The sequence below is a fragment of the Lissotriton helveticus genome, chromosome 4_1, assembly GCF_964261635.1.
Source record: "Lissotriton helveticus chromosome 4_1, aLisHel1.1, whole genome shotgun sequence".
Taxonomy (NCBI): Eukaryota; Metazoa; Chordata; class Amphibia; order Caudata; family Salamandridae; genus Lissotriton; species Lissotriton helveticus.
The window spans coordinates 1,175,867,833-1,175,893,714 of record NC_136063.1 but is presented as its reverse complement, the minus strand read 5'-3'; the positions used below and the strand labels follow the sequence as shown (position 1 = coordinate 1,175,893,714).

The following is a 25,882-nucleotide window of genomic DNA, read 5'->3' as shown; positions in this document are numbered from 1 at the left end:
AGCTCTTACTGGGCTTGAATCCAGAAAGTATACCTTTATAAACTTCCTGTAAACTTAAGTCAATTCTAGGCCTCGGTGTAGGTTGAAACAGTGATGAATGAGTGCCTGCTTGCTAATCCACATATTAGGTCGCACACCATCTCTTCTCCTTACCAGATCACTTCTTTGCCACTTTTAAGTCGAGGGCAACTAGACAATCCCAAATGTCTGTATGTGTGTCTTATTTTTTTGCTTCAGATTTTATGTGGTTAGTAACCAGTTAGTATCTGGGGTACTGCTCATAGTGTTCTGAATGAAGACAGATTTCAGTAATGCATGACATGAGAACATCCTCTTACATAAGGTAATTGACGAAGGGCTTGTGTTCAGAGAGCTTAATTTCATCCTATTGTTTATGTTTATATTTCCTCCCCCACTCTGCTAGGGTCTCCTTTATGAGCCACTGTCAATTATCTTGTGTGGCACCAATGACGAAATTGCAGTTCAGGATAATGGACAGCTCGTTGCCTTTCACTGGTCTCCTTCTATATCTTCGCTCTTTTTTTGCAGTCGTTGCTGGCTTTCAGAAGCACCAATCATTTTGAAAGTCGGTCCTTTAGTGTGTGTGTATGGGGTCAGTCCAGAGGGCAGGAGGCAGGGCGCTCAGGCCAACATTTCTGTTTGGTGTCCCAGAGGGGTTCTCTGTCAAATTCAACATTTAGATGCATCCTCGTTTCCCGTTTAACACATGTGGCTGGGAGAAGCAGTGCTAATCCCAGGCTTTCCAGCCCAATTCACCTCTGTGTCAGAGGTATGCAAGAAACATGGGTAAAAGGGTCCTTTTTTGGAAGTTGTCAAATAGTCAGGAGGGTTTCTTTCGGCAGAATTTGTGGTAACATTCCAGGAAATCTGCTTTAGATCATGGTCAGACGGGAGAGCAAAAAATGGTATGCCTACACCATATTTCGTCAGGCCACAGCTCCCACTGGCTTTCTTAATGCATAGTTAACATCTAGTAGCACGTTCTTGCCAATAACAACTCTTGACTTACTAGAAGATATATTTTCTCCATTGAACAGATATTGCATTGAGAGAGCACAAGTTTGAAAAAATGTATAAGTACGCCATATTTACAAGCACGTAGTTAGTTTAAACATGTTTTGCACACGAGTGTTTTATATCCAGGAGTGAAATATACAGAGTGGTTTATAATCAGTAGTGAAATGTATAGAATGTTAAGTAGAGTAAATATAATTATAACGGTGTGAGATTAATGTAGAAATGTTGGAATATATGTGAAAACCTCATGTTCTCATGTTAAAAGAATCATGTCCGAATTAAATGTAACTTTGAAAATCCAGTATTATGTGTAGGCCTTAGGGCAATTCACAGCAAACCTGAACGTGCTGCTAAATTAATGTGAGATAAGGTTGACATGGTTCTTCCAAATGTACTATTGAACTTAGGGTTAAAAGTATATGCTTTATAGATGTGTTATTTTAGAAACGTATGCTAGTTAAGAATGTTTGCTGTTTAAATCAAGTTAACGTTTTAAGAGTGCAGGGACCTGCTGCATGTAAATCAAGTAGGCCAGAGGAGATAATGTCATGTCGTGTAAATCGTCATGTGCTCGTTAGAGAAGAGGTCGCGAGGTGTCCAGCACAGAGCTTTGAGAGTGTTTTATGACTAAAGATATGGTGGAGTCTGGAATTTGAGGCCCACTGCAGGACGAGCTGTATGCAGGTGCGAGGGTCCTAATCAGCTCGAATGAAAGGGACTTTGTTCAGTGGCGCCTTGCGCAGGCCTGTAGGAGTTTCCAGGAATTTCAGGGGGTATCAGCGCACTGAAGAAGAAGCCTGGGAACCAAGGTCAACTATAACGAGGGTCTTCAAGAGTACCATCATGGAGTTTGCCGCGCAAAGATGTACCACGTGAGGGGCGTCCCAAGGGGCGTTTCTATTGAAAATGTGATTTGGTATTAGGGAAAGAGACCCGGGAGGAGAGCAGAGCAGATGATTTTGGGAGCCTAAGGAAGCGGATGGGTAGGCAGATAGGCTGATCAGGAGAGACCCATTATCAGAGAAGAGACAAAGAGAAGTGCGCGATCTTCTTAGGAAGTCACCACGGCTGACACCTAGAGGGTTAAGATCTTGCTAAGTAGGGATGTCATTTAAAATAGTGTAGGGACAGACTAATCTTAATTTTCTTTTCTGTAATGACTTTGAGATTGCAACTTATATCTATTTTGACAACCCTTATGGTTTTTGAGCTTGTACTTATTATCTTGTTCTTCAGACTTAGATTATTCAAGAAGTTCATGTTTATAGTGATACCATTTTACCTTTTGAATCTCATTTTGAGAAGTTTGTATCTTCAGTTATCTTTGACTTTATATTAAATCTTTAAAACTTAATTTTGGTCAGTGGTCATTTAGAGTGGTGTAAGTTCTTAAATTGATTGACTTATTGCGAGATTACCTTTACTCAATGACAGGTACCAACGATTCAGTCGACATAGTTTGGGATTTGGTAAGATAATTAGTAACCAGTAATCCCGCGTTAGCAGTTGGTAGCAGAGTGAGGATGGTTATCTTCTTGAGGAAGGTAATCTAGAGAGGTTAGTTTACCCCAAGGCCCGAGACGCCGAGAGACGAGCAGCGGAAGAATCGTGTGCCGAAAGGTGCAGACGGTGCGAGAAAAGCAGCAGTATCGGAGAGTGAGTATAAAAAGGGTCATGCGTGAACAGATTGCGGTGTTTTGTGTTGTATTTGTATTGTAATGTCTTGCGGAGTTGAATGCCTGTAGTGTGAATGAGAGAAGGTTGTGAGCGCGCGCAACCTGGTAAGCTGGTAACCTGGTAAACGGGTGAACTGGTGAAATCTTAAGTTCAGGCCAGAGCTTAAGTGGTTTTGGGTGTATCGAACATCCAGGGTAGTTGTCGACCATAGTACGGAGGTCACGAGGTACCATTGACCGCCGTGGATCCAAGATAGGGGGAGTGTAAGAGTGAGTGTATGAGTAACGGACGCTGGTCGAAAGTTACTGCGTGTGAGTAACCTATCGGAGAAGGCGATTGTCTGGAAGTAAACGGAAAGACATTTTGCCAAGTTAAGGTGACAACTACAGAAAGACTGTGGGCGTACAGTCAAGAAAGGTGATCGCTTGGACGGAAGTAATCATTTTTCAGAGTATGAATGGGATGCGTGCATGACCGAGGAGACGAGCTGAGAAAGGAGGGGAACTGCTGCGAAGGGGGACGGGTGACGTCGGCTAGAGCCGCGCTCTGATTGAGCGGTTGGTGTGACGTTAGCTAGAGCCGCGCTCTGGTTGGGCGGCTAGAGTGACGTCGGAGGAAAGTCGCGTACGGATAGGCCAGTTAGTGAGAACGGGGCTGAGATTGGTGGAATATCATCAGGAAGTAAACAAACGCGGAGAAAAGAGAAATCATGAAGTGTTTTAAGTGTTTGAAAGGGATTTTTAAACGTAAACGAAGTGAACATTATTATGGGGAAGAGGCTCCGCCAGAGGGTACACCAGCTCATTATATGGCAACGAATGTGGGGCTGCATACGATATTATGGATTGGGGCTTGGAATAAGCTTACGGAAGGGAATGAGGAAATGCAGTTCCCGAGGTACGGGACGTTTAAATTAGAGGTGTTACATCGGCTAAAAGCAACCATGTCCTCATTGAAACCCTCGCCCAGACCAACACAGTTTGAGGCTCTTAATGCATGGATTAAGGCTGCACACGACCGAAATTTGAACAGGCGTCAACAAAGACTGACGCGATCGGTAAGGGCAGTGCGAGATTCCAAATGGGATGAGGAGGAAAAGCGTTGGAGGGTACAGACTATTGAGGTGGAGAAAATGTATCCGATGAGGGAGGTGTCAGGAGGAGGAAATCTCATGGAAGAAGACGAGGAAAGCGAGTCGGAGGACAATCTAATAAACAGATTGTTAATGGATAGACCACCTCCGAGAGTGGGGATGATAGAAGATAGAGGGCTCGCAAGGGAAGATGGGAATGACATAGAAGGATATACACCACTCCCTATATCGGAATGGACACCTATCAAAAGTGGAGAAAAACCTCCAAACAACACTCTACAGAGTGTAGTGGGAAGGTTTGTGGTGCAAAAAGCGCCAACCACAGAAAGGGTTGAGTCTGTTGGATTACCAGACGCTCTTCAGGTGCCTGTTACCATAGGACCCATAGTTTCGATCTATAATTCTGAGAGAGATAGAGGGGAACAACAAAGGCAATTGGATAGGGAAAGGATTGAGATGGAAAGGAGGAATAATGTGACAAATGCATGGAAACAATTGCCAGGTTCGGTAACATGGAACACCCCATTAGACACAACTGTCGGTCCCAATTCAGAACAGGGAGGTCCGAGAGGACCAATGGATCTAAGGGGACCACGGCCAAGATCTTTTTCAGAGTTAAGGGCTGATTTGAGGGAATGGGACGGGTCCGTAGTATCTCCAAGTAACAGGACAAGAACAGAACCAGAGTGGGAAAGCAGGGGTAACGGGACTGTATCTCATTGTGGGGCCAGCGAAAGCAGTCAGGGCCGGGAAGGCCAAAGTCAAGAGAATAGAGGGGATGCATGTCCTACAAATCAGAGAGAACAGCCGGAACAAAATACTAGGATTGTAGAATGTGAGGAAATGTCCCGTCTCTGGGGGAAAGGAGGAGATGAGGCGGTACGGGCTTTTCAGAATAGGTTTAGGTGCCTTCATCATACACTTGGGGAAGACGTTCAACATTGGAGAAAGGAGAACAGCGATAGGTCCCGCCACGCCTCGAATAATCAGGAATCACAGGGAAGTAGGGAAGAAAGAGGGAGTAATGGAACATCTTACCCTGCATCCCGTGAAACTAGCCAGGATGGGGAGAGAGAGGCTAGGAGGCATGAAGGAGTGTTTCACCACCCACCCCGAGAAGATGGAAAGGCATGGGACTTAGAGAGATGGGAACAGGGGAGGACTCCCTATAATTCACCAATACCTAAACGTAGATCTCGGAGCTGGGATGGGAGAGATGCGGATGGAGGAGCTAAATTGAGTGTCTTGAAAGCTGAAATTAAGGCAAAAAGGCTTGATGTTACTAGTTTAAAATCAGATGTTGATGAGATAATAGATGGAACATTGCCTTTGGAAAGGATAGAATTGTATGAACAGGATGAGTTATTGTTCATGGCAAAGGATATTACTAGGAAAGCTAGAGCGTTTCATGAGAAATTGACTGATTTGGCAGACAGGTATGCCGTGGATTTGTCTAGGACAAGGGCATTACAGAGTAACCACAGATTACAGTACGCAGACCAAGATCTAGATGAGAAGAGAACTACTGGATTAAAAACACACATAAGAGAGCTGGTAACAGGGATACGAGTGTGGAGGGAACTGGATAAATGGGAAGAAAGGTGGTCGAAAAAGGGCACAGTTAGGCGAAGTACAAATGTGATGACCCCTGAGGGAAGGGTAATGCAGATGGAGGCATTCCCTTTGCGAGAAATATCAAACGGAAATTATGTACATGTGCCCTGGAGTAGAGGAGATTTAGCTGCATTTACCAACTCATTTCCGAAGTTGCGGGACAATCCAGTCGAATGGTATAAACAGGTAGAGAGGTTTGTCAAAATCTCGAAAGTACTGTGGATAGATTTGAACACGTTGTTTGACATCGTGGTCCCATCTGATTTGTGGACCCCGTGCAAGACTAGTGTTGAATGGCCAAATACTGAACCAGTGAGGGATGCTCGGACTAATGGACCGTCCGAGATTGTCATGCAAAAGTACGAAAGGGTAATAGCATGGCTGAAAGATAAGGTACCACCACAGGATATAGATTGGGTAAAGATAGATCGAACAAGGCAAGAACCGAAGGAGACCGTGCATGAGTTTTATGACAGGTTGCTGAAAACATTCAAGCAATACAGTGGACTAGATGTAATGGATCCCAAAGATATAGGGCAGTTTGTGTCAAAGTTTGTCTTGGGGTTGAGACCTGATATTTGTTTGATGATACAGCAACATTTAATCTGTTGGCAGAACAAACCACTAGATGAGATTTTACGTTATGCGAGGTACTGCAGTGACGAGATAGATTCTAAAGCCAAGAATCTAAAGGAGAAATTGATGGTGGTGCAAATGCAGTCCGCTGGGAAGGGTGGCCAGCAGAAACAGGGGATGGGACGAAAGCCAAACGGTCAGAATAAAGATAATGAAGAAGGGCAGAGACCTAGGATAGACTTTGCCACTTTAAAGAAAACGACAAAGTGTCATCAGTGTCACCAGGTGGGGCATTGGCGACGCGAGTGTCCCTTTAACCCTGAAAATGGAGAGCTAGAAGTAGAAGAACAGGTCCAAGAAGACCCAGTGCAAAAGGTGACAGTCTCAAGCAGTAAGGTGGCCAAAGGGGGGACTTCGGCTCCACGGGCCCAATTCCCACAGCCACCGAAGATAGCAGCTGGGGGAAAGGTCTTTAAACAAATGCCTCTGTTTATCGAGGAAGAAAAGTGTTATTACATTGACCCATTGACAGGACAACGGGTGAGCAGTGAAGAGGATTGTACCCTCGGGGCAGTCCTAGAAGTGGATCAAAGAGGGCCATTTGTTGAGGCAGAAGTGGCAGGGTGTCCCACTACGTTCTTAGTGGACACTGGGGCTACTCGTTCGACTCTGAGATCAGCGGTGGTTCCAGACTTGCCGATGTCAGGGGAAACAATTCAGGTGGTAGGAGTCGCAAATAAAAGGATGACTAGTCCTTTGACAGAACCAGTGTCTGTGAAAATTGGAAACCACATGAACGAACATCAGTTTGTGGTTTGTGACTCAAGTCCGGTATGTCTGTTAGGAAGGGATTTGTTGTGCAAATTGAACTGCACCATATACTGCACCCCACAAGGAGTGGAGGTACAGACTACCGACGATGATGCTACCTTTAAGGTGGCCAATTCAAAATTCTGTGTAGAACTATATCCTACTCTGACTGTAGAAGATCTTCCCCAAGATTTAAGAGATGTAGTAGCGTCAGAGGTGTGGGATTTCACAGGAGAAGATATAGGATTGATTAAAGGGGTAGAACCGGTAAAAATATTGGTAAAACCAAATGTTGAGTTTCCAAGAACGCCTCAATACAAATTGTCACAGGAAACGATTGCAGGAATAAAGCCTGTGATCGAGTCAATGATACAGCAGGGAATACTGAAAGAAATTGTGGGTAGTCCTTGTAACTCCCCGATTATGGGTTTGCAGAAACCTAGCGGAAAGTTTAGGATAGTTCAGGATTTACGAAAAATTAACAACATAGTCGTTTCATGTTGTCCCGTGGTACCGAATCCATCAGTGATATTGTTTCAAATACCATGTCAAGCAGAATGGTTCACAGTGATAGATCTTTGTCAGGCTTTCTTTTCAATCCCATTGGATGAAGAGAGCAGGTATCTTTTTGCTTTTAAAATGGAAGATCGCGTTTTAACATGGTGTCGAATCCCACAAGGATTCACAGATAGCCCATCCATCTTTAATCAGTTGCTGAAGAAGAATCTTGAGAATCTAGTACTGCCACAGAATTCGGTTCTGGTACAGTACATAGATGACCTACTTGTTGCGTCAGAGACAGGGGAAGCTTGTAAAGCAGATTCAATTGCCTTACTGAATCATTTAGCTGAAAATGGACATAAGGTATCTCCGAGCAAGTTGCAGTATTGTCTGACAGAAGTACAGTATCTAGGGCACAGGTTAGAAAAAGGGAAACGTAAGGTGTCCCCAGAGAGGATTGAGGCGATAATGAAAATGAATGCGCCTACAACTCAGAGAGAGGTTAGAATGTTCCTAGGAATGGTGGGTTACTGCCGACAGTGGATAGTTAACTTTTCACTGAAAGCAAAGCCCTTACAGAAACTGACGCACAAGGAGGTGAGTGATCCGGTACCATGGGATGAAGAATGTCTGGTGGCGTTTTTACAGCTGAGAGACGATTTATGTCGTACTCCGGCTCTGGGAATGCCAGATTACGAAAAGTCATTTTCACTCTATTGCTGTGAGAGAGAGGGATGTGCTTTGTCAGTCTTGGCACAGACCCACGGTAATGCCCGTAGACCAGTTGCATATTTTTCGGCTACATTAGATCCAGTAGCCGCAGCGTTGCCCGGATGTCTCAAATCCGTTGCTGCAACGGGTGTCAGCATTGAAAGGAGCGAGAGTATTGTGATGGGACATCCAGTAGTGGTATATGTACCACATTCAGTTGAATTGTTAATGACCAGGACGAAGACGCAGCATCTGACCAATAGTAGGCTCACGCGCTACGAGCAAGTTATACTTGCCGCAGAAAACGTGACTCTCAGGAGATGCTCTGTCTTGAATCCTGCTACTTTGATGCCATTACCTACTGTAATAGAAGGCGAAGGGTGTGAAGACTACGATTGCCTTGATGTGACTGAACTATGCACGAAACCCAGACCAGATATTGTGGATGAGCCATTGTCAGACCCCGATGAAATTTACTTTGTTGATGGCTCATGTTTAAGAGACGATACTGGTCGGTTGAGAGCAGCTTATGCTGTTTGTACCATTACTGGAGTTGTGGAAGCCGCTTGCCTGGAAGGAGTACATTCCGCACAGGTAGCAGAAATTATTGCCCTAACTCGTGCCTGCATAGCAGGAAACGGAAAGAGAGTCACCATATACACTGACAGCCAATATGGTTTCGGTGTGGTTCATGATTTCGGGCAGTTGTGGTCTCAGAGGGGTTACATGACCTCCTCTGGTTCGCCCATTCGAAATGGAGAATTTGTGCGATTGCTGATAGAAGCATTACAAGGTCCTGTTGACATCGCAGTAGTGAAGTGTGTAGCTCATACTAAGAATACAGATTTTGTGTCACAAGGTAATAGATATGCTGATGAAGTCGCACGCTATTGTGCGGAACAAAGTTATTCTTTCTCAAAGGTGGAAATAGAAGGTGCAGAAGAAAAAACTGAATTAAGTATGATGTTAGAAACTGTAGACACTTGGGAGGATTTAAGAATAATGCAGGAGAACGCACCTGAAACAGAGAAAAAGGCATGGGAAATAGCAGGTTGTGTGCGAAGTGAAATGGATTTTTGGGTTTCAGCAGATGGGAGAGCTGTGTTACCTGAAGAATTAGCTAATCCCATGGCGAGAGAAATACATGGTCCAGTACATCTAGGAAGGGATGCTATGATGAGAGTTTTTAGGCAGACTTGGTATTGCCCGAAATTCAGAATAGCAGCAGAATCAGTATGTAAGCGATGTGTTACTTGCCAACAGCTGAACGTAGGCAAACGAACACCAGTCACACTGAGTCACATTGGGAGGTCGGGGGGGCCTTTCAATAGAATGCAACTAGATTTCATCGAAATGCCAAGAGTCAATCGCCTTCGGTATGTGTTGGTGATTGTATGCGTATTTTCCAGATGGGTTGAAGCGTACCCTACACGTAGGTGCGATACACTCACAGTGGCTAAATTGTTGCTCAGGGAGTTGATACCGCGCTTCGGGGTGCCTGCCTCTTTGGAATCTGACAGAGGAAAACATTTTAACAGCGAAATAGTGAAGATGTTGTGCTCCACACTGAATATCGATCAAAAGCTGCATTGTAGTTATCGACCAGAAGCTTCAGGAATTGTGGAACAAGTGAATGGCACGTTGAAGAATAGATTGGCTAAAGTAGTGGCATCCACATCTTTGAGTTGGCCAGATGCTCTTCCTCTAGTGCTCATGAGCATGCGCATGGGGAGGGCCATGAGACTTCCTACAGTTCCAACTACTGCTCTATTGAATATTACAGATGATCTGATCTTGGATTATTGTAAAGGACTGTCTGACGCCATCCATTCTGTGTCCCTTCAGGTGCATGCGGCTGAAGTTCCAGCATCGAGGAACCTGTGTCATGACCTGAACCCAGGGGACTGGGTCTTAGTTAAAAAACACGTCCGGAAGAACTGCCTAGATGTTCGCTGGCGTGGGCCCTTTCAGGTAATCCTGATAACGAACACCGCGGTGAAGTGCGGGGGGCTGCCAAATTGGATCCATGCATCCCATACTCGAAGAGTTCCAGCACCTCTAGAAGGAACAGCTCCCATCCCAGACGAAAGCCCGGAAGTGGAAGAAGAGTCGCAAGAAGGGATTGAGGCAGCTGAGGAGGTGTCGGAAGAAGTTGGGAACGCATCGGATTCAGAAGAAGAGCGAAGGCAGGACGGTAGTGAGACAGAAGACGCAACTGAAGGAGAGAGCAGAAGTGAATACGACTCAGACTCAGATCCGTATCAGAGCGACCAAGAACCAAGTGAGAGGACAAGAAATAGGAGAATAAGGCTTGGAGCTGCCACTTGGCCAGCAAGGAGAAGAAGGCTAAGTTTGAGGTCGGCCCAGGAAGAAACGCTTACTCCTATATCCGAAGACTCAGATCCAGAAGAAGATATCCAGGATCAAGCCGAGGAGGGTCTTAGAAGATCAAGGAGGGTGCGAGTGCCTAGTAGAAGATACTCTACTCCCGACTGGACCTACCTCGTTGCAGATGTCTGGGAGACACAGAACAGGGAGGATCAGGGAAGTGGAACTGATCAGAACTGACCCGATCATCACAGTGCAAATAAGGTTTCTACTGCCAGGAGCGGAGACCGAAAGGTTGCTGACACTCAACATCGTTCATCCTGCTCTCCTGAGTGGAATAAGAAAATTGATTCTAGAGACAGTTGAGTTTCCAGTTTGCTGTTCACGATATCCAATATTGGAGGGAACTCTTCTTCGTTTGGAAATGCTTGAGCGAGTAGTAGAAATGCTAGGAGCGCTTATTGTTGTGGATTAATACCATATTGTGAATGTCTTCAAAGGGGCGCAGAACTGGAAAGGTGAAGAAAGTGATCTTGATTAGAACGGACCCCTTTGTAATTGTGGATGTAGAACTGATAGTACCAGGAGTGGAAATTGAAAAAACGCTAACTCTCAATTTTGTCCGTCCACTTGTCTTGAGCGAAATAAGGAGAATAATCCTAGAAAAAGTTGACTTTCCATGGTGTGGTACGAACTGCCCAGAACCTGAGGGAATGATACTTCGGATGGACATTTATGAAGACGTAGTGTCACTCCTTGAGTCATACATAACTTCAGACGAAAATAAGACTGTTGAAAAGAAATTGTAAAAACTTGTTGCAAGATAACCTAGCGCCGAGTGGAAGAAGAAAAATTATAGGGGTTTCATTTTAGTGGATGGAGAAGGGCTAGGGTTGTCTATTTTCTACTGGACTTTGAACTGTTTTGCGGAAACAAATTGTCAAGCTTCCAAGTGTTCAAAGAAAGACATTGCAAGAGAGAAAGACTTTGTTTGAAAAGAAGAGGAAGTGAATGCTGGAAGAAAGTCAAAAACTACACTGTTTGAGAACATGGAGGCTGGCAACCCGAACCGCAGGGCAAAATGTATAGCTGTTACACTTTTAGGAGTAGTGGTTTCTCTTATAATTTTAGTGGTAACTGTTTCATTCCTAGCGGGACACGGAGGGGATGAAACCGCAGTCAAGGAGGATACGGGAGTGTCAACACCGAAAACTACCATTATTAAAGAGAAGGGAAACATCAATGAGAAAGACAAAGCATTGTTAGATGCAGAAATAAAAAGGCTTCACACCGACGAGTCACAGGGAAATTACAAGTCAAATGCTTATGCTAAATTGCTTTATGAATATGTTGATGCCATGGAAGTGAAGGATTGTTACGTTTGTATGCAATTACCAGCTTCAGTGGAGGAGGGTATCAGATACCATCATCTTCCGTTGACATATGGAATAACGTGCAGTTTATTGTTGAGCATGTTTTATGGACGAGAAGGATTCGAGTATTATTTCTCGAATTTCGACTCGACATTGCCAGAGGTTCCGAATTTCAAGCATTTGAACAAATGGGACTACTACAAAAGCGAAGACAGACTACACAAATGGTTTATTCCATGGAAAACGTTAGATACTTCACATGCTCGAAGGAACAATCTGACTTGTCAAATATCAGAAGTTGAGAAAAAGTTTATAGCACAGGTAGATACTAGATATAGGAGGCAGAAGATTTTGAAAGCATCAGGACAATAGGAAACAGATTGGACCAAGGAGGAAAGGGCACATCAAAGAAAGGGTAGTATTGGTCCAATTGCTTTGGATAAGGAGAAAAGGGGGAAACTGTGTATTCACAGGAGTCACTCCTATTATGAGAACTTTTATGTAGGTCAAGTCAATTGTGAACATGCCTTTCAATTGGAGTATTACTCTAAGAACTTTATGAAAGGGATGCAAGCAATACCAAATGTATATTTTGTATGTGGAAGATATGCCTATGTGAAGTTACCAGATAATTGGTACGGATCATGCTATCTGGCTGTTGTCTTTCCTAAAATATATCATGTTGAGAATTTAGACACGCCTAAGAAAGAAATATCAACTAGATGGAAGCGAGGGCTGGGTGCAGCAGAAGTAGTTGGAGATGTACTAGGTGCTGCATTCCCTTTCTTAGGATTGATAATGAATGACATCAAAATTAGGATGTTAGCTACAGTCGTAGATAGGCTATCTGCTAGTACTGCAAGATCATTGATGCTGATAGAAGGTGAGATGCAATCGATTAGGGCAATGGTTCTTCAGAACCGACTTGCTTTAGATGTTCTGTTAGCAAAAGAGGGAGGAGTCTGTAAGGCCTTGAAGGTCCAGGAATGCTGTACTTACATTCCAGACAATTCAAAGCCTCTAGAGAAGTATATACAAAACATCACTGCCATACACTACGAAATTGAGGACCTGGCAAAGGTAAATGTGTGGGAAAAAGTAGGTCATGGAATGGGTAAAGTTGGAAGTTGGTTTGCCAACTTAGGAAAGGGTATCGTTTGGTACATATTGAAACCCATCATCATAATTGTGATTTGTGTAATCACTTTGTGGGGATTGGTGCGTTTGTATCAATGTTATAAAGCAAATAGGTTGCAGAGAACTATGAGGAAACAAGAGGAAGAGTTGACAGCAATGCAGGATTCTCAATACAAGAGTCTGAAAGCATTGGAGAGTATGAAAAGAGGTGGCACTGTCCTGACTTCACTTTGAAGGGTTCTACATTTTTTTGGTGTCATGGTGATGATGACCCCTGAAGGTCATCAAAGGGGGGACTGAGAGAGCACAAGTTTGAAAAAATGTATAAGTACGCCATATTTACAAGCACGTAGTTAGTTTAAACATGTTTTGCACACGAGTGTTTTATATCCAGGAGTGAAATATACAGAGTGGTTTATAATCAGTAGTGAAATGTATAGAATGTTAAGTAGAGTAACTATAATTATAACGGTGTGAGATTAATGTAGAAATGTTGGAATATATGTGAAAACCTCATGTTCTCATGTTAAAAGAATCATGTCCGAATTAAATGTAACTTTGAAAATCCAGTATTATGTGTAGGCCTTAGGGCAATTCACAGCAAACCTGAACGTGCTGCTAAATTAATGTGAGATAAGGTTGACATGGTTCTTCCAAATGTACTATTGAACTTAGGGTTAAAAGTATATGCTTTATAGATGTGTTATTTTAGAAACGTATGCTAGTTAAGAATGTTTGCTGTTTAAATCAAGTTAACGTTTTAAGAGTGCAGGGACCTGCTGCATGTAAATCAAGTAGGCCAGAGGAGATAATGTCATGTCGTGTAAATCGTCATGTGCTCGTTAGAGAAGAGGTCGCGAGGTGTCCAGCACAGAGCTTTGAGAGTGTTTTATGACTAAAGATATGGTGGAGTCTGGAATTTGAGGCCCACTGCAGGACGAGCTGTATGCAGGTGCGAGGGTCCTAATCAGCTCGAATGAAAGGGACTTTGTTCAGTGGCGCCTTGCGCAGGCCTGTAGGAGTTTCCAGGAATTTCAGGGGGTATCAGCGCACTGAAGAAGAAGCCTGGGAACCAAGGTCAACTATAACGAGGGTCTTCAAGAGTACCATCATGGAGTTTGCCGCGCAAAGATGTACCACGTGAGGGGCGTCCCAAGGGGCGTTTCTATTGAAAATGTGATTTGGTATTAGGGAAAGAGACCCGGGAGGAGAGCAGAGCAGATGATTTTGGGAGCCTAAGGAAGCGGATGGGTAGGCAGATAGGCTGATCAGGAGAGACCCATTATCAGAGAAGAGACAAAGAGAAGTGCGCGATCTTCTTAGGAAGTCACCACGGCTGACACCTAGAGGGTTAAGATCTTGCTAAGTAGGGATGTCATTTAAAATAGTGTAGGGACAGACTAATCTTAATTTTCTTTTCTGTAATGACTTTGAGATTGCAACTTATATCTATTTTGACAACCCTTATGGTTTTTGAGCTTGTACTTATTATCTTGTTCTTCAGACTTAGATTATTCAAGAAGTTCATGTTTATAGTGATACCATTTTACCTTTTGAATCTCATTTTGAGAAGTTTGTATCTTCAGTTATCTTTGACTTTATATTAAATCTTTAAAACTTAATTTTGGTCAGTGGTCATTTAGAGTGGTGTAAGTTCTTAAATTGATTGACTTATTGCGAGATTACCTTTACTCAATGACAGGTACCAACGATTCAGTCGACATAGTTTGGGATTTGGTAAAATAATTAGTAACCAGTAATCCCGCGTTAGCAGCATCACCGGATGATTGTTATCGTTATTTAGCACTTTTTCACTGCCCAATCTGCTGCCAGTATGGGATTCCAGAACCTTTCATCAGTCCAGGTAATGACTTGTCAAACATTTTTATAGTCACTTTTACATTACATAAAACTATTGTAGAAAGAAAGTTAAATTCATTTTCTGTGCGAGCAAATAGGTAAGTAGAGCCTTAACATTTCAATTACTTTTCTTTGCATCAGACATCAGGTGTATTTTGCTCACAATGTAAAAGTCTTAGTCGAAAATGCAATGATAGATACTTTTCAGTAAATTAAAGTAATGCATTATTTCAGCAAACGTTTAAGGTGCTGTATCCTAACAAAATGTAAATACGCTATAGGCAATACCAGAGAAAACAAGTGGGGCTTTCTCAAAATATGAGGGAAAACAGATTAATATTTAGAGAAATGTTCACACTGAAGTATATAGTAAAACAAAACAATTAAAGGGGGAGCAGAAAAGAAAATCAATGCACTCTGCTATACAAAAATACTAAGAAATTTGACAAAGATGACAAAAACATTAAAAGATGAGGATAAACATAGGCATTTCCATTAGGGTTTTTCAGAGTAATTCAAAGTAACATGTCATAGTTTATCCTGTGTGTTACATGATACGTCCAGAGAATGCCGAAACGTTTGGTTTATTTTGATTTTAATATAAAACTAGTCGAAAATATATTTTTTTAAAGTGTATTAAAAAAAGTATGGGAACTGTGATTCTGAACACAGTGGTCAATGTGTTGGGGGCAGGGTCAGACGCATAGCTAAAAAGAACACAATATTGTGAACTATATTGTTAGACTTTTACCTAGAGGTAACTGCATAGAGAATATAAAGCGAACACATTAAATAAAAAAGAAATGTAAGATAAACTAACATTCACGGTGCAGGAAGGCCTCCTTCTCTTCTTTTAACCTTAGACAATGCAAGGTCATCGTTAAGGGGCAGGAACGGTTATTCTTTTATAGAACGTATGGGAACTGGTTAGATAAAATTAAAAAAGTTTGGGCACGTCGTTCCCAATACATCCCACCCACTTCCACTTCTGTAAATACCACAGCATATATGCACCATGAGAATGGGTCAAACACTCCTTCATGGCACTGCACTGGTTTTGAAGTGCAGATATTTCAAAAAGAACAACCAGAGTACATTGTAAATAAGTTTAATCTATTCAAAGCATGATTAACAATCACCTGTTCCCAACACTGCGGCAAAAGCTCAGCTTCAACTCGTGTTGGTCCTACATGACGAGCGAAGGCCACGCACCCAGTCAGGATCATCTGTCTGAGAGACAAGTCAACATTAAAAAAAATTAATTAGTCCATCATTTACATAACAAGGTCAACAAGTGACTTACCTTTAGTAACGCTTTTTCTGGTAAGGGCATATTTAACCGCAGATTCCTCACCTTAGAATATTCCCTAGGTGTCAGAATGTATCTGGAAAATCTTTACTAGTATCTCTGCATGCTGGTAAGTGGCACGGTTCAGCTCTTTGTCGCCTTCGTCATAAGTGACGTTGCAGTACTTATATAGGCACCACCCCGGCGCTTTGACATTAGTTTATTCCGTCACTAGTTCCATACCAAAAATGAGGCGCCACGTAAAAACGAATGTTACTTTATTGACCAGTGTGCAATGTCTAAAGGGTTCTTTTGGGTAAAGAGCCCAGTGTACAGAGTAGGTAGGATGGGAGAGTTGGTAAGGTGTCTGCGGTTAGACAGAATCTCTACCAGAAAAAGAGTTACCAAATGTTAGTAACCTATTCTCCAAATAGAGACTTCTTAATGCAGATTCCTCACCTTAGAATAGATACCCAAGCAATAACTCTCTGGAGGTGTGTCTGTGAACTGGTTTAAACCGACAGGGTGAAATACCCATCACAACAGATCTTACCATCCAAGCAATAATGCTTCCTGAATGTATGGGAGGATGTCCACGTGCAGCTTGGCAATGTCCAGCACTGGCAACCAGCGCGCTAATGCAATAGTGGCAGCTTTGGCCATGGTGGAGAGAGCCCACAAGCAATCAGGGGGTTGCTTCTTCGCCAGTGGGCAGCAGTGCTTATGCAGAGTACTATCCATCTGGAGATTCTGCCCAGCCTTGCCCTTCTTCGTTCTGATGAGCCCAATGTACAGCTGATCATCCACCCAATGATGTTGGGTGCAATCAAGATGGAATTACAGCTCTCTTAGGGTCCAAACAATGTAGTCTCTCCTCCTCCATGGACAAATAAGGTGGAGCGTAGAGCGCAGGCACTGTAATGCTCTAACCAAAGCAAAATGGGGTGACCACCTTAGAAAGTAAACAGGCATGCATCGTAAACGCATCCTAAATGGACTAGTTTGTCAGGGAACAATTAAAAACTGGACGGCACCTGCATCACCTTCAAGTGGTGACAGGACAGGGGATGATAATGAGCTGGTTGTCAAGCAGCACCTGAAGGAAAGGAGCCAGGTAGGATGGAGGCACCTGGGGTGGTGTTGGTCCGTATTCAGGGGGTGGATTAGGAGGGCCAGCCAGGCTGGGGTTGGGGGTGAATCCACAGAGAGTAACCCATCAGGGGCACCACTCAGTTCTGTGGAGCCTGAAGGCGCTTAAAGGAGAGCTAGTTGCCCCAAAATGGTGTGCATAGCATTGCAAAATTCTTCAAGTTGGGCGGGTGTTGATATGGTGCCGGGAAACACTGGATAACTCAGAGCAGGGCCAGATACAGACTACGCAGTTGGAGTGTAGGAGCAGGGCCTGGAAGCACAATGTCAAGAAGGTGAAGCCAAAGAGTTCTTCAACTTCTTGTGCCTTTTGGACTTACTTGATTTCAAGAAAAAGGTCTTGGAGCAGGAAGACAATAGTCAGCGGGTACAGCTCTGGGAATGATCTTCCACAGGAAGGAAAATGGGAGCAGCAAGGAGCCTTCTTTTGCCACGCTTCAAGGAGCTTCATCACCCACTCCTAAATCGCCTTCGGGTTCGACTTGCACTCGATGGGGTTGTGTGCCAACCACAGGCATCAGAGACAAATCAAGTGGGGGTGAGGAGGGTAGACACAGACATCTAATTGTGGCAACTGTTGCAAGGCTTGAACCCTGAAGGTTTTGCAGGTGACATGAAGTCCTAGTATGCTGGGAGCAAAGCTTAACAATGATGTCAAAATAAAAAATAAAAAAGTTGGTCAGAAAATGACTGAGGTAGCTCGCGGATGTGCTCTGTTGGCGTGGAACGAAAGGCTCAGTGCACCAAGGAGGCACCTATAGGCACCGTGACATAACTTCAGAAGAAGACGATGAGTAGCCATACACCACCTTCCGGCACGCAGAGTTACAGTTCAAGATTTTCCTGATCCAATCTGACATCTGGGGAATATTTTAAGGTAAGGAGTCTGCGGTTGGAAGTCTTTATCAGACAAAAGGTTGTTACAGCCGTTTTATCATAGAAAACCTAGAAATAAACACGGTTTAGATAAACACAAACTTTTATCACAGTTTCTACAACGTGATAGTGATCAACACGTTTCCAGAAGTCTAAAGCCTTGTGTGAGCAAAATATGAATTTGCGGTTTCTTTTTCATCTGTAGCAATAATTAAATAAGTGCAACTGCAAACAAAACGGAGGTCATTGTTAGAGGTGAAAAGTTTAGCATGTTTAATCAGATAGCATGCAAATGTAGATGGAGAAAGAGCGGATATTACAGTATGAATTGCACAAACAGATTATTTCCCATGGTGGAAACTAATCTGCGGTGCTAGAGTTCTTCTGTTTCTTGGAAATAATTTAAGACCTATGAATACTCCTTTTAGATACATGCAGTGTATCTAGAATGAGTACAGGCTTCCCATGGTGAAACATTAGGACAAGGGATGAACAGATTTAAGGAAGTATTTTGATTCAACTTGTGTATCGAGGTGGGTAAAGATAGGAAGGGTATGAATAGCTATGTCAAACTCAAACTAGCATATTTTGCACAACAAATAGGTACGCTGGTCGCACTTGTTGCCATGGGTCAATACATATAACAGTAGAATTGATTCTGTAGTAAACCAACCCCTTTCTGAAGTTCTTAAAATGATTTAACCTATTGGAGAGTAACTACAGCTCAGTGTGTAAACTCCCAGTTTGTCCCTCCCCTCGAATTCTGCCAGTGCTATTTCTTTGGAAACGTCAGGGTTACCCATGATGACGTCTCCCTTGTCACTTCACCTGGGCCACAGAGCCCATTTTAAAGGAGCACAGTAGTAGCAGGAGGAATACCCACTGTGGGGAATGCCGGTCACATACAAAAAGAAAGACGAGAGAGGTCTTCCAGTGTTCAGAGCTCCTTCTGTTATGCTGGATCTGTTCAGGAGCCATACAACCACTCATAGATAACCCTTAAACTTGCAGCTCAGTAATAAGAGACATTATGGTACATAATGCAACCGAAATACAGTCACAAAAAATTGATAGGTTAGCAAGTCCTGAACCCTCCTTGGAACGTCTTCCTTAGTGCATAGCAAAAAATGTTTTTGGGGGAGCAAGCAGGGGGCAACTCTCTAACAAATTTAAAACAAACAAACTTTTCTTTTTAAATGCAGTCCAGTTCTCTTTAAGAAATACAGTCTGGATTAAAAAAAAGTTTTCTTCTTTAATGTGATCAAAACACGGTGTTCTGCTGACCATGTCAGTGATGGCAACCAATGTAGTGAGTCGCAATTTGCGTCATTCTTCATGAATATTGATGAGATAGATCAGATTGTGACTCACTACCATTGAGAATTTCGAGAACCGACTTATTAGTACATAGGTCGTTTCGCAAAATGTGTTTCCATACTCAAAAGTTAGTGCACAATTTGAAACTACTATTTGTGAATGGGAATTATGTACATCTGGCCCAAAGCTTGATGTGCTAAAGCACCATCCAAAGCTGAGTTACAGCACTTAACCATCAAGACTGTGTATACATCATTGGTTCTCTTCATTGATAAGTGCATAAAGAATTGGGATAGGCAAATCAGCATGATGTACATGACTGGAGGCAGTACCGCCATTTTAAGAAAACCAACCCCTGCCAATAAAAGATACCAGCAAAGGACCAAAGTAGAAAAGGTCTCATTAATCTGTCTAGCACTGGGAAGATATTGCCCACCTACAATTATGAATTTTTTTTTTAAGTGCTCTGCCACTTGTTATAATAACCTGGCACTGTACATATTCACCTACAAAATGGCTGTCATAGTGGCAAAATGACAACTATTTTATGAAGCATATGGGCAAATTCAAACGTTATCTTTTCGTTAATGGGGGATCCAATACAATTGTTTAAAATATTCCAAAATATGATGAAGTTCTGTTGCATTAAATAGGATCTTAATTACAGTATTCAGAATGAACTGTAAGCAAACAAGATACATTGCATTGCTATAGTCTAGGCTTGAGAGCTCACATGCGTTTTGCAGATTGAACTCTGTGGGATTGGAGCGAAAAGTGAAAATTCTAATTTCAGATGAAAGGAACAGGATTGTATTTTTACTGCTGAGATCTGAGCCTCCGGGAACAACTGGTAGTCAGACAGTCGATCCTCGATTTGTCACACCAATTCAGGGCAGGATCCAGGGAGGATGGTTAATTAAATGTGGGAACATTTTCTTAGTTAGATGGACCAGCCGCAGCTTCATGAGGGAATGTATACCATGAGACTCCTATACATTACTGGTTTGGGGGTTCCCATGAAGTTATTGGTGACTCTGTAGATGCTGTGTTTGTCCACAAATACTGTTCTCTCCTTCCCCACAAAAGCATCCTGAGAGTTCTTTTTAGTGAGTCACAGCTTGCACAAGGCCCCTGGTCCAACCTATGGTTATTGCCAGCAGTGGGACAGCCTACATGTACATACAAGAGTTCCTGTTACAATACCCATAACTATCATAGGGATAAATAACTATTCAATGGAGAAAATGATGTAAGCCCTTGAGAAAACAGTGTAAGTCTGTCCACTTGGCTATCACTGACACCAGACATTACTTAGGCAGCAAACAGCCACAGACATAGCCAGGCACAACTGTTCCTCCCCAGAGTCTGTGGGTGGCACAAATGTTTTAAAGACCCCTCCCACTCACAAGAAATCGCTAGATCAACACTGTCTCCTCATCATGCTTTCACATGCTTCGCCTGCTTTGAAAGACTTTCACATGAATCCCCCCAAATCCAGATAAATGGTCTCCCACACATTCATCAGCAGACAACACGACTACAGCAACGTACTCTATGCCAGCTTCATACAAACTCCTCAGGAAAGTACAGAACGTTCAAAACGCTGCAGCCAGATTGGTCCTCAACATTCCTGCCGCAGCCATATCACTGAACACCTCCAAGACCTCCACTGGCTCCCACTCAATAAAAGAATCCCTTTCAAGCTCCTTATGCATGCCTACAAAGCCCACCATGATGCAGGATGAGCATACCTGAACCAACGCCTGTTATTCCACATACCCACCAGACTTCCCCGCTCCATCCAGCTGGCTCTTGCCACCATCCTGCAGACCCACAAGACTAAAACCGGAGGACAATCCTTCTTCTACCTCGCAGCCAAGACTTGGAACACCCTGCCTCTACACCTCAGACAATCCCGGTTGCTGACCCAATTCAGAAAGGATCTCAAAACCTGGCTCTTTGACTGATTCCCCAGTGCTCAGAAGGATCAGCAGCCCCCTCCCCCAGCGCCTCAAAACCCTCACAGGTGCGCTTTACAAAGCCCGAATAATTGATTGACTCATGAACCCTAGACGGGGCTCTAATTTGGCCAATACTAGCAGCTGGAGACAAGACAGAGAGACTGAGAAGAACACACATTGAAGAATGTTATCATTCCTCCATGTGGAAATTTTGATACCATTACATACAGAGTCATTACATACAAAGCCATAAACGTTAAACTTGGAATGGGAAGTGATGCCTAAAAATAAATGCTGTCACTCTAAAGCCCCTAGCCAAACTGCACAAATCACTGTGGTTAACACACAGATCCTCTGGAACTCAAATTTGTTACCACTGGGATCATTAAAATTCCCTACTCATTTGGCTAAAGTAGGAAAGCACCTTGTGGATAGCAAAAACATGAATCTAACACAAATAGATCCCCAACTGTAATCTCCCCTCACACACTTCCAACACTGAAGGTGGTACAGCCACCCCTCCTTGCCAAAATAACAATCAATTTTCACGGTCAAAAGACATGGAGTTACATGCCCTGCAGTACCGGAGGTGTTCAAAGGCTTACTAATAACCCAAAAGTCTCCTGACAATTTAATAGGGAGAACCTAGGTAATGTTAGAGCATGTTCCCATCTTGTAGCCCATGTCAAAACAAGGAGCTGGCTTCAACCACCTCCTTTCTTCATGTGTGGTCTTGAACTCCCAGGAACCCGCATGAGAAGTGGTGGTGGAAGTTACAAGATGTTAGCCTCTATGGCTGGAATGCCCAGGGTGCTGAGAGTTCTGACATCAAAAGCCACTCTGTGTCCTTCTGCTGAATCTGCGATGGTTCCCATGAATCAGAATGGATTCTGAGTCGACCGAGCTGGATCACCACAAGCTTTCCTTCAGTCATGTTCCATTGGTACTCCAGGGGTGGTGGAACTCTTGTTATGGTCTCAGTCTCAGCCCTGTGGTTATGGCTTTCCTTCACCCAGTGCCATGACTCCTCCAATGCTTCAAAGGTATAGGAGTTAACACCTAAATAATCATGTTTTTCTAGTAAAGGAGCATGTAATAAAGGTTCTCTGCATCAAGCTTAGCCTTAACACCTTCAAATGATAGTTGCTGCAACTGCACCTACAGAATTACGAGTTACTTACCTTCGGTAACGATGTATCTGGTAGAGACGATTCTAGCCGCAGATTCCTTAGCAGATTCCTTCACACAGAATTATACCCAGGCGTGAGACTGGATCCGGAAAACTCCTGCCACAGCATCCCTGCGCGCCGGGGGTGGGAGGACACCAGACAACTCCGCCCAGGAGTCGTCCGAGTATGTGACGTCAGCGAGGTCACATACCACTACTAGCCACAGATTCCTTCACGTAGAATAGCTACCCTTGCAATACCCACAGCGAAGGAGTGTCTGCGAAAGGACCCCCCCAGCCTGGACAAAACAATGTCCCACAGGGGAACAGATCTGCGGGCTAGAAGAGAAACTTCATCCCCGCCAAGCAAGAGGAACCCCCACAAGGAGAACACCACCAACCCCAGAGAGTGTATGAGGAAAAGGTGACTGAAGAGGCCCATACCCTCACAGCAGAATAACCAAGGGCAAGGCTATAGGGGCCGAAGCACCCGACTCCCTTACAAGGCAACAGAGCTTCCATCCAATGCCAAGACAGGAAGAGGAGGAAGAAGCAGAAGAAGCAGCCCAGAGAGTCCAAGGAAAAGAGGGAAGGAAGGCGAGCTCCCTCTAGATGGAAGGCAACAGGCCAGCCAGAACAGCGCCAACAGTCATAAGTTGCTAAAAGCAAGAAGAACAGCCGGGGCCCCAGAAAGAAAGGGCAGTCTACGCCGGACAAGGGAGCACTCCGAATCATCCCAGCCCTCAGGACAGGGGCAGGAAGGTGAGAAAATGCCCGGCCCCAACACTGCAAGGGGCCGCGCACACGACCTCAAGAAGCCAAAGCAACATACAGAAACGCCATGGAGAACCGCCACCCGAAGGTGACCAGAACTCCCTAGCAGAGCGCAAGCTATATAACAGCTACCACTACCCCACATAGGGTACGTTAAGTCCCAAGATATGGGAACCCTCTTTGGAAGAAGTTCCGCAGCAGAGGAAAAAAACAAAAGGGCCACAGGGAAAAACACCCCTGCAGAAGGCTTGCCAGGCACCCCAAGCAAAGCAGAAGGCCTAATCTCAGGGCTAAGTCTGCACAACAACTCCAGCAAAACACACACAGTCAACAAAGGGCCATCCAGCAGCCAACAATGCCAAAGTCCCAAGGAGGGCTCAATGGCCAGAAAGCACACTTCACAGTCAGAACAAGAGGCCTAAGAAGGTCCAGAACCAGTTCAACTCAGAAGTCACTGAGGAGGAGGAGGAGGAGGATGAGATGGTGGAGGAGGAGGAGGACGACGAAGCCTTGCCAGGAAACTTAAGTTTGGCGGAGTCAGCCAGGGCATAGAACAACAGGCTGCTATCAAACGGAAGATCAATGTGCCGCTCCCGAATATTTTCAAGGAACACGCCGTCCCGAAGCCAAGCATGGCGACGGAGGGCGACTGAGGAAGCCATGGCCCAGCCCAGCACCACCGAGATGTCTAGAGCGGATCGGGGAATAAACGCCGCTAGGTCACCGCCATCCACAGCATGATGCCGCAAGTCCACCTGAACCGTCTCTTGGAAGGCTGCGGATCCCAGACTCAGCCGAGTCCCACAAACAAGAGGAGGCCCCAGTCAAAACACACAAGGTGTTAAGGGCCCGCAGGGCAGCGCTGGTCGAGGCAAACATGTTGCGACCCCCAGAGTACAGCCAGCGGGCCTCCCGGGATGGTGGAGTCAACAGTGGCGGCAGGGAGGGAAAGGCGGTCTGCAAAAGCGGACTGGAAGCAGAGGGGTGGAGGGACAGGCACGCCGGGTCACGCGGCGCAGGAAGATGCCGGTACAGAAGATGCTGAGGCACCGGATCCCCTGAGACGGGACGCCTCCAAGCACCCGTCAGGGAAGAAAGGAGCGAACCCTCAAAGGGAAGTAAGATCTCCCTCCCACCAGAGCCCTGGTGGAGAACCTCCAAGAGATGGTCAGCCGGAAAGTGAGCAACCGGGTCACCCATATGCAGAATGCCCACGGATGTGGACACCGCGTGAGCAAAGGCCACACCCACCTCCGTAGGGCCCCGCGGTGGAGAAAGCAGCTCCTCCGTGGGGGGCGGCTGCAAACTAAGGTGGCCGTCGCCGAAGCCAAGGGGGACGGGCAAGGGCCAGACCTGGAAGTCAGAAGGAGCCCAAGAATGAGGGACCTGCCGCTCTTCCGACGAACACCTCTGCCTCAGGAAAGGCGGGGAGCCGCCCTTCGATGACGTCGGTGAAAAAGATACCACACGGCGACCAGTCTCCAAGGAGGACGACACCAATATACAGCCTGCCTCCAGAGAAGATAGAGCATCCGGAGACGAATCCAAAGCACGACCCCTGCGCGGAGCCGTAGAGTCCGCCGCCTGAGGTAGAACGTCGGCACCATCCGGCGTCGCCGGACAGGGTTCCTCCAAGTCACACCGCATCGGGGACTGGAGTTGAGCCGGAGTCGAACCGGCCCGGGGCGGTGCCAGAGTGACACCGACTCGACCCCCGCTGAGGCAGCCGCCTGCGAGGAGGAACAAGGGCCCGGGGAGTGACACGAAGCATTCCGCCAGCCGCTGGCCAGAATGTGGCGGAAATCATCGGGCAACCCATGTGGCGGCGCCAGAGACGATTCAACCTCTGACTCGCCCTCCGACGAGGCAGCCGTCCGTGGAGAGGGATGACAGGGTCCCGAAGAGGGACGAGGGGTCCCCACCCAGCCACGACCCTGCGCGGGACGAGGAGGGTCCACCGACTCCTGTGGCTCCGCACGGTCCAGCCGCTGCCGGCGCCGTAGCGGCGTCACCTCTGCCTTGACAGGACCACCTTGTCAAAGGGCCGTGAGTGGCTCGGGGATGCGACCCGAGCACCGGCGACCTCCTGCGACAACATAGGGACTCCCACAGGAGTTTGCGGCCAGGCAAAGACGCCGTGGCCTGAAGGGGGTGCCTTGGAGGAGCCGCACCCCAACAGCAATACATCCTCCAAGCCTGGATCCAAACCAGTTGGCGCCTGGACCGAAGCCGGCGCAGGCGGCGTCGCAGAGGGCCCCGCGCAAGGCAAGGGATCCGCTGACGCCCCTGGAAAGAGGAGGAGGAGACGCCAGCGAGGCCTGCAAAGCCGCCGCATATGTCATCATCTGGACTCTCGACACCCCAACACCTGGAAACGGTGGAGAGGACGACACGCGGGGCCGCATCACCCACGGAAAGGCCACGCCCCCGGCAGGCCGGAAACCAGCCCCCGGGGACAAACTGCGACACTTACCCACCGGGGAGCGACGCTCACATGACATCGAAGAAGGGCGAGGATGACGACCACGGCCGTATCTGAAGCCGTCCCCCGAAGCAGACCGAGGGGAGGACGTCGACCTGGAGAGACGCACCGATAGAAGTTTCATCCGGCGCTCCCGCCGCGACTTCGGC

General features: G+C 45.5%; 1 protein-coding gene across 9 annotated transcripts in view; it reads right to left on the bottom strand.

The window, feature by feature from the left end:
* Positions 1-25,882, bottom strand: part of RELCH (RAB11 binding and LisH domain, coiled-coil and HEAT repeat containing) — an 878,561-nt gene that overhangs the window by 462,809 nt on the left and 389,870 nt on the right. For all 9 annotated transcript variants that reach the window (XM_078687764.1, XM_078687757.1, XM_078687759.1 and 6 more), the window contains one exon: positions 15,858-15,948. In XM_078687764.1, coding sequence (XP_078543890.1) covers positions 15,858-15,948 — 91 coding nt within the window. The remainder of the gene's footprint in view (positions 1-15,857; positions 15,949-25,882) is intronic.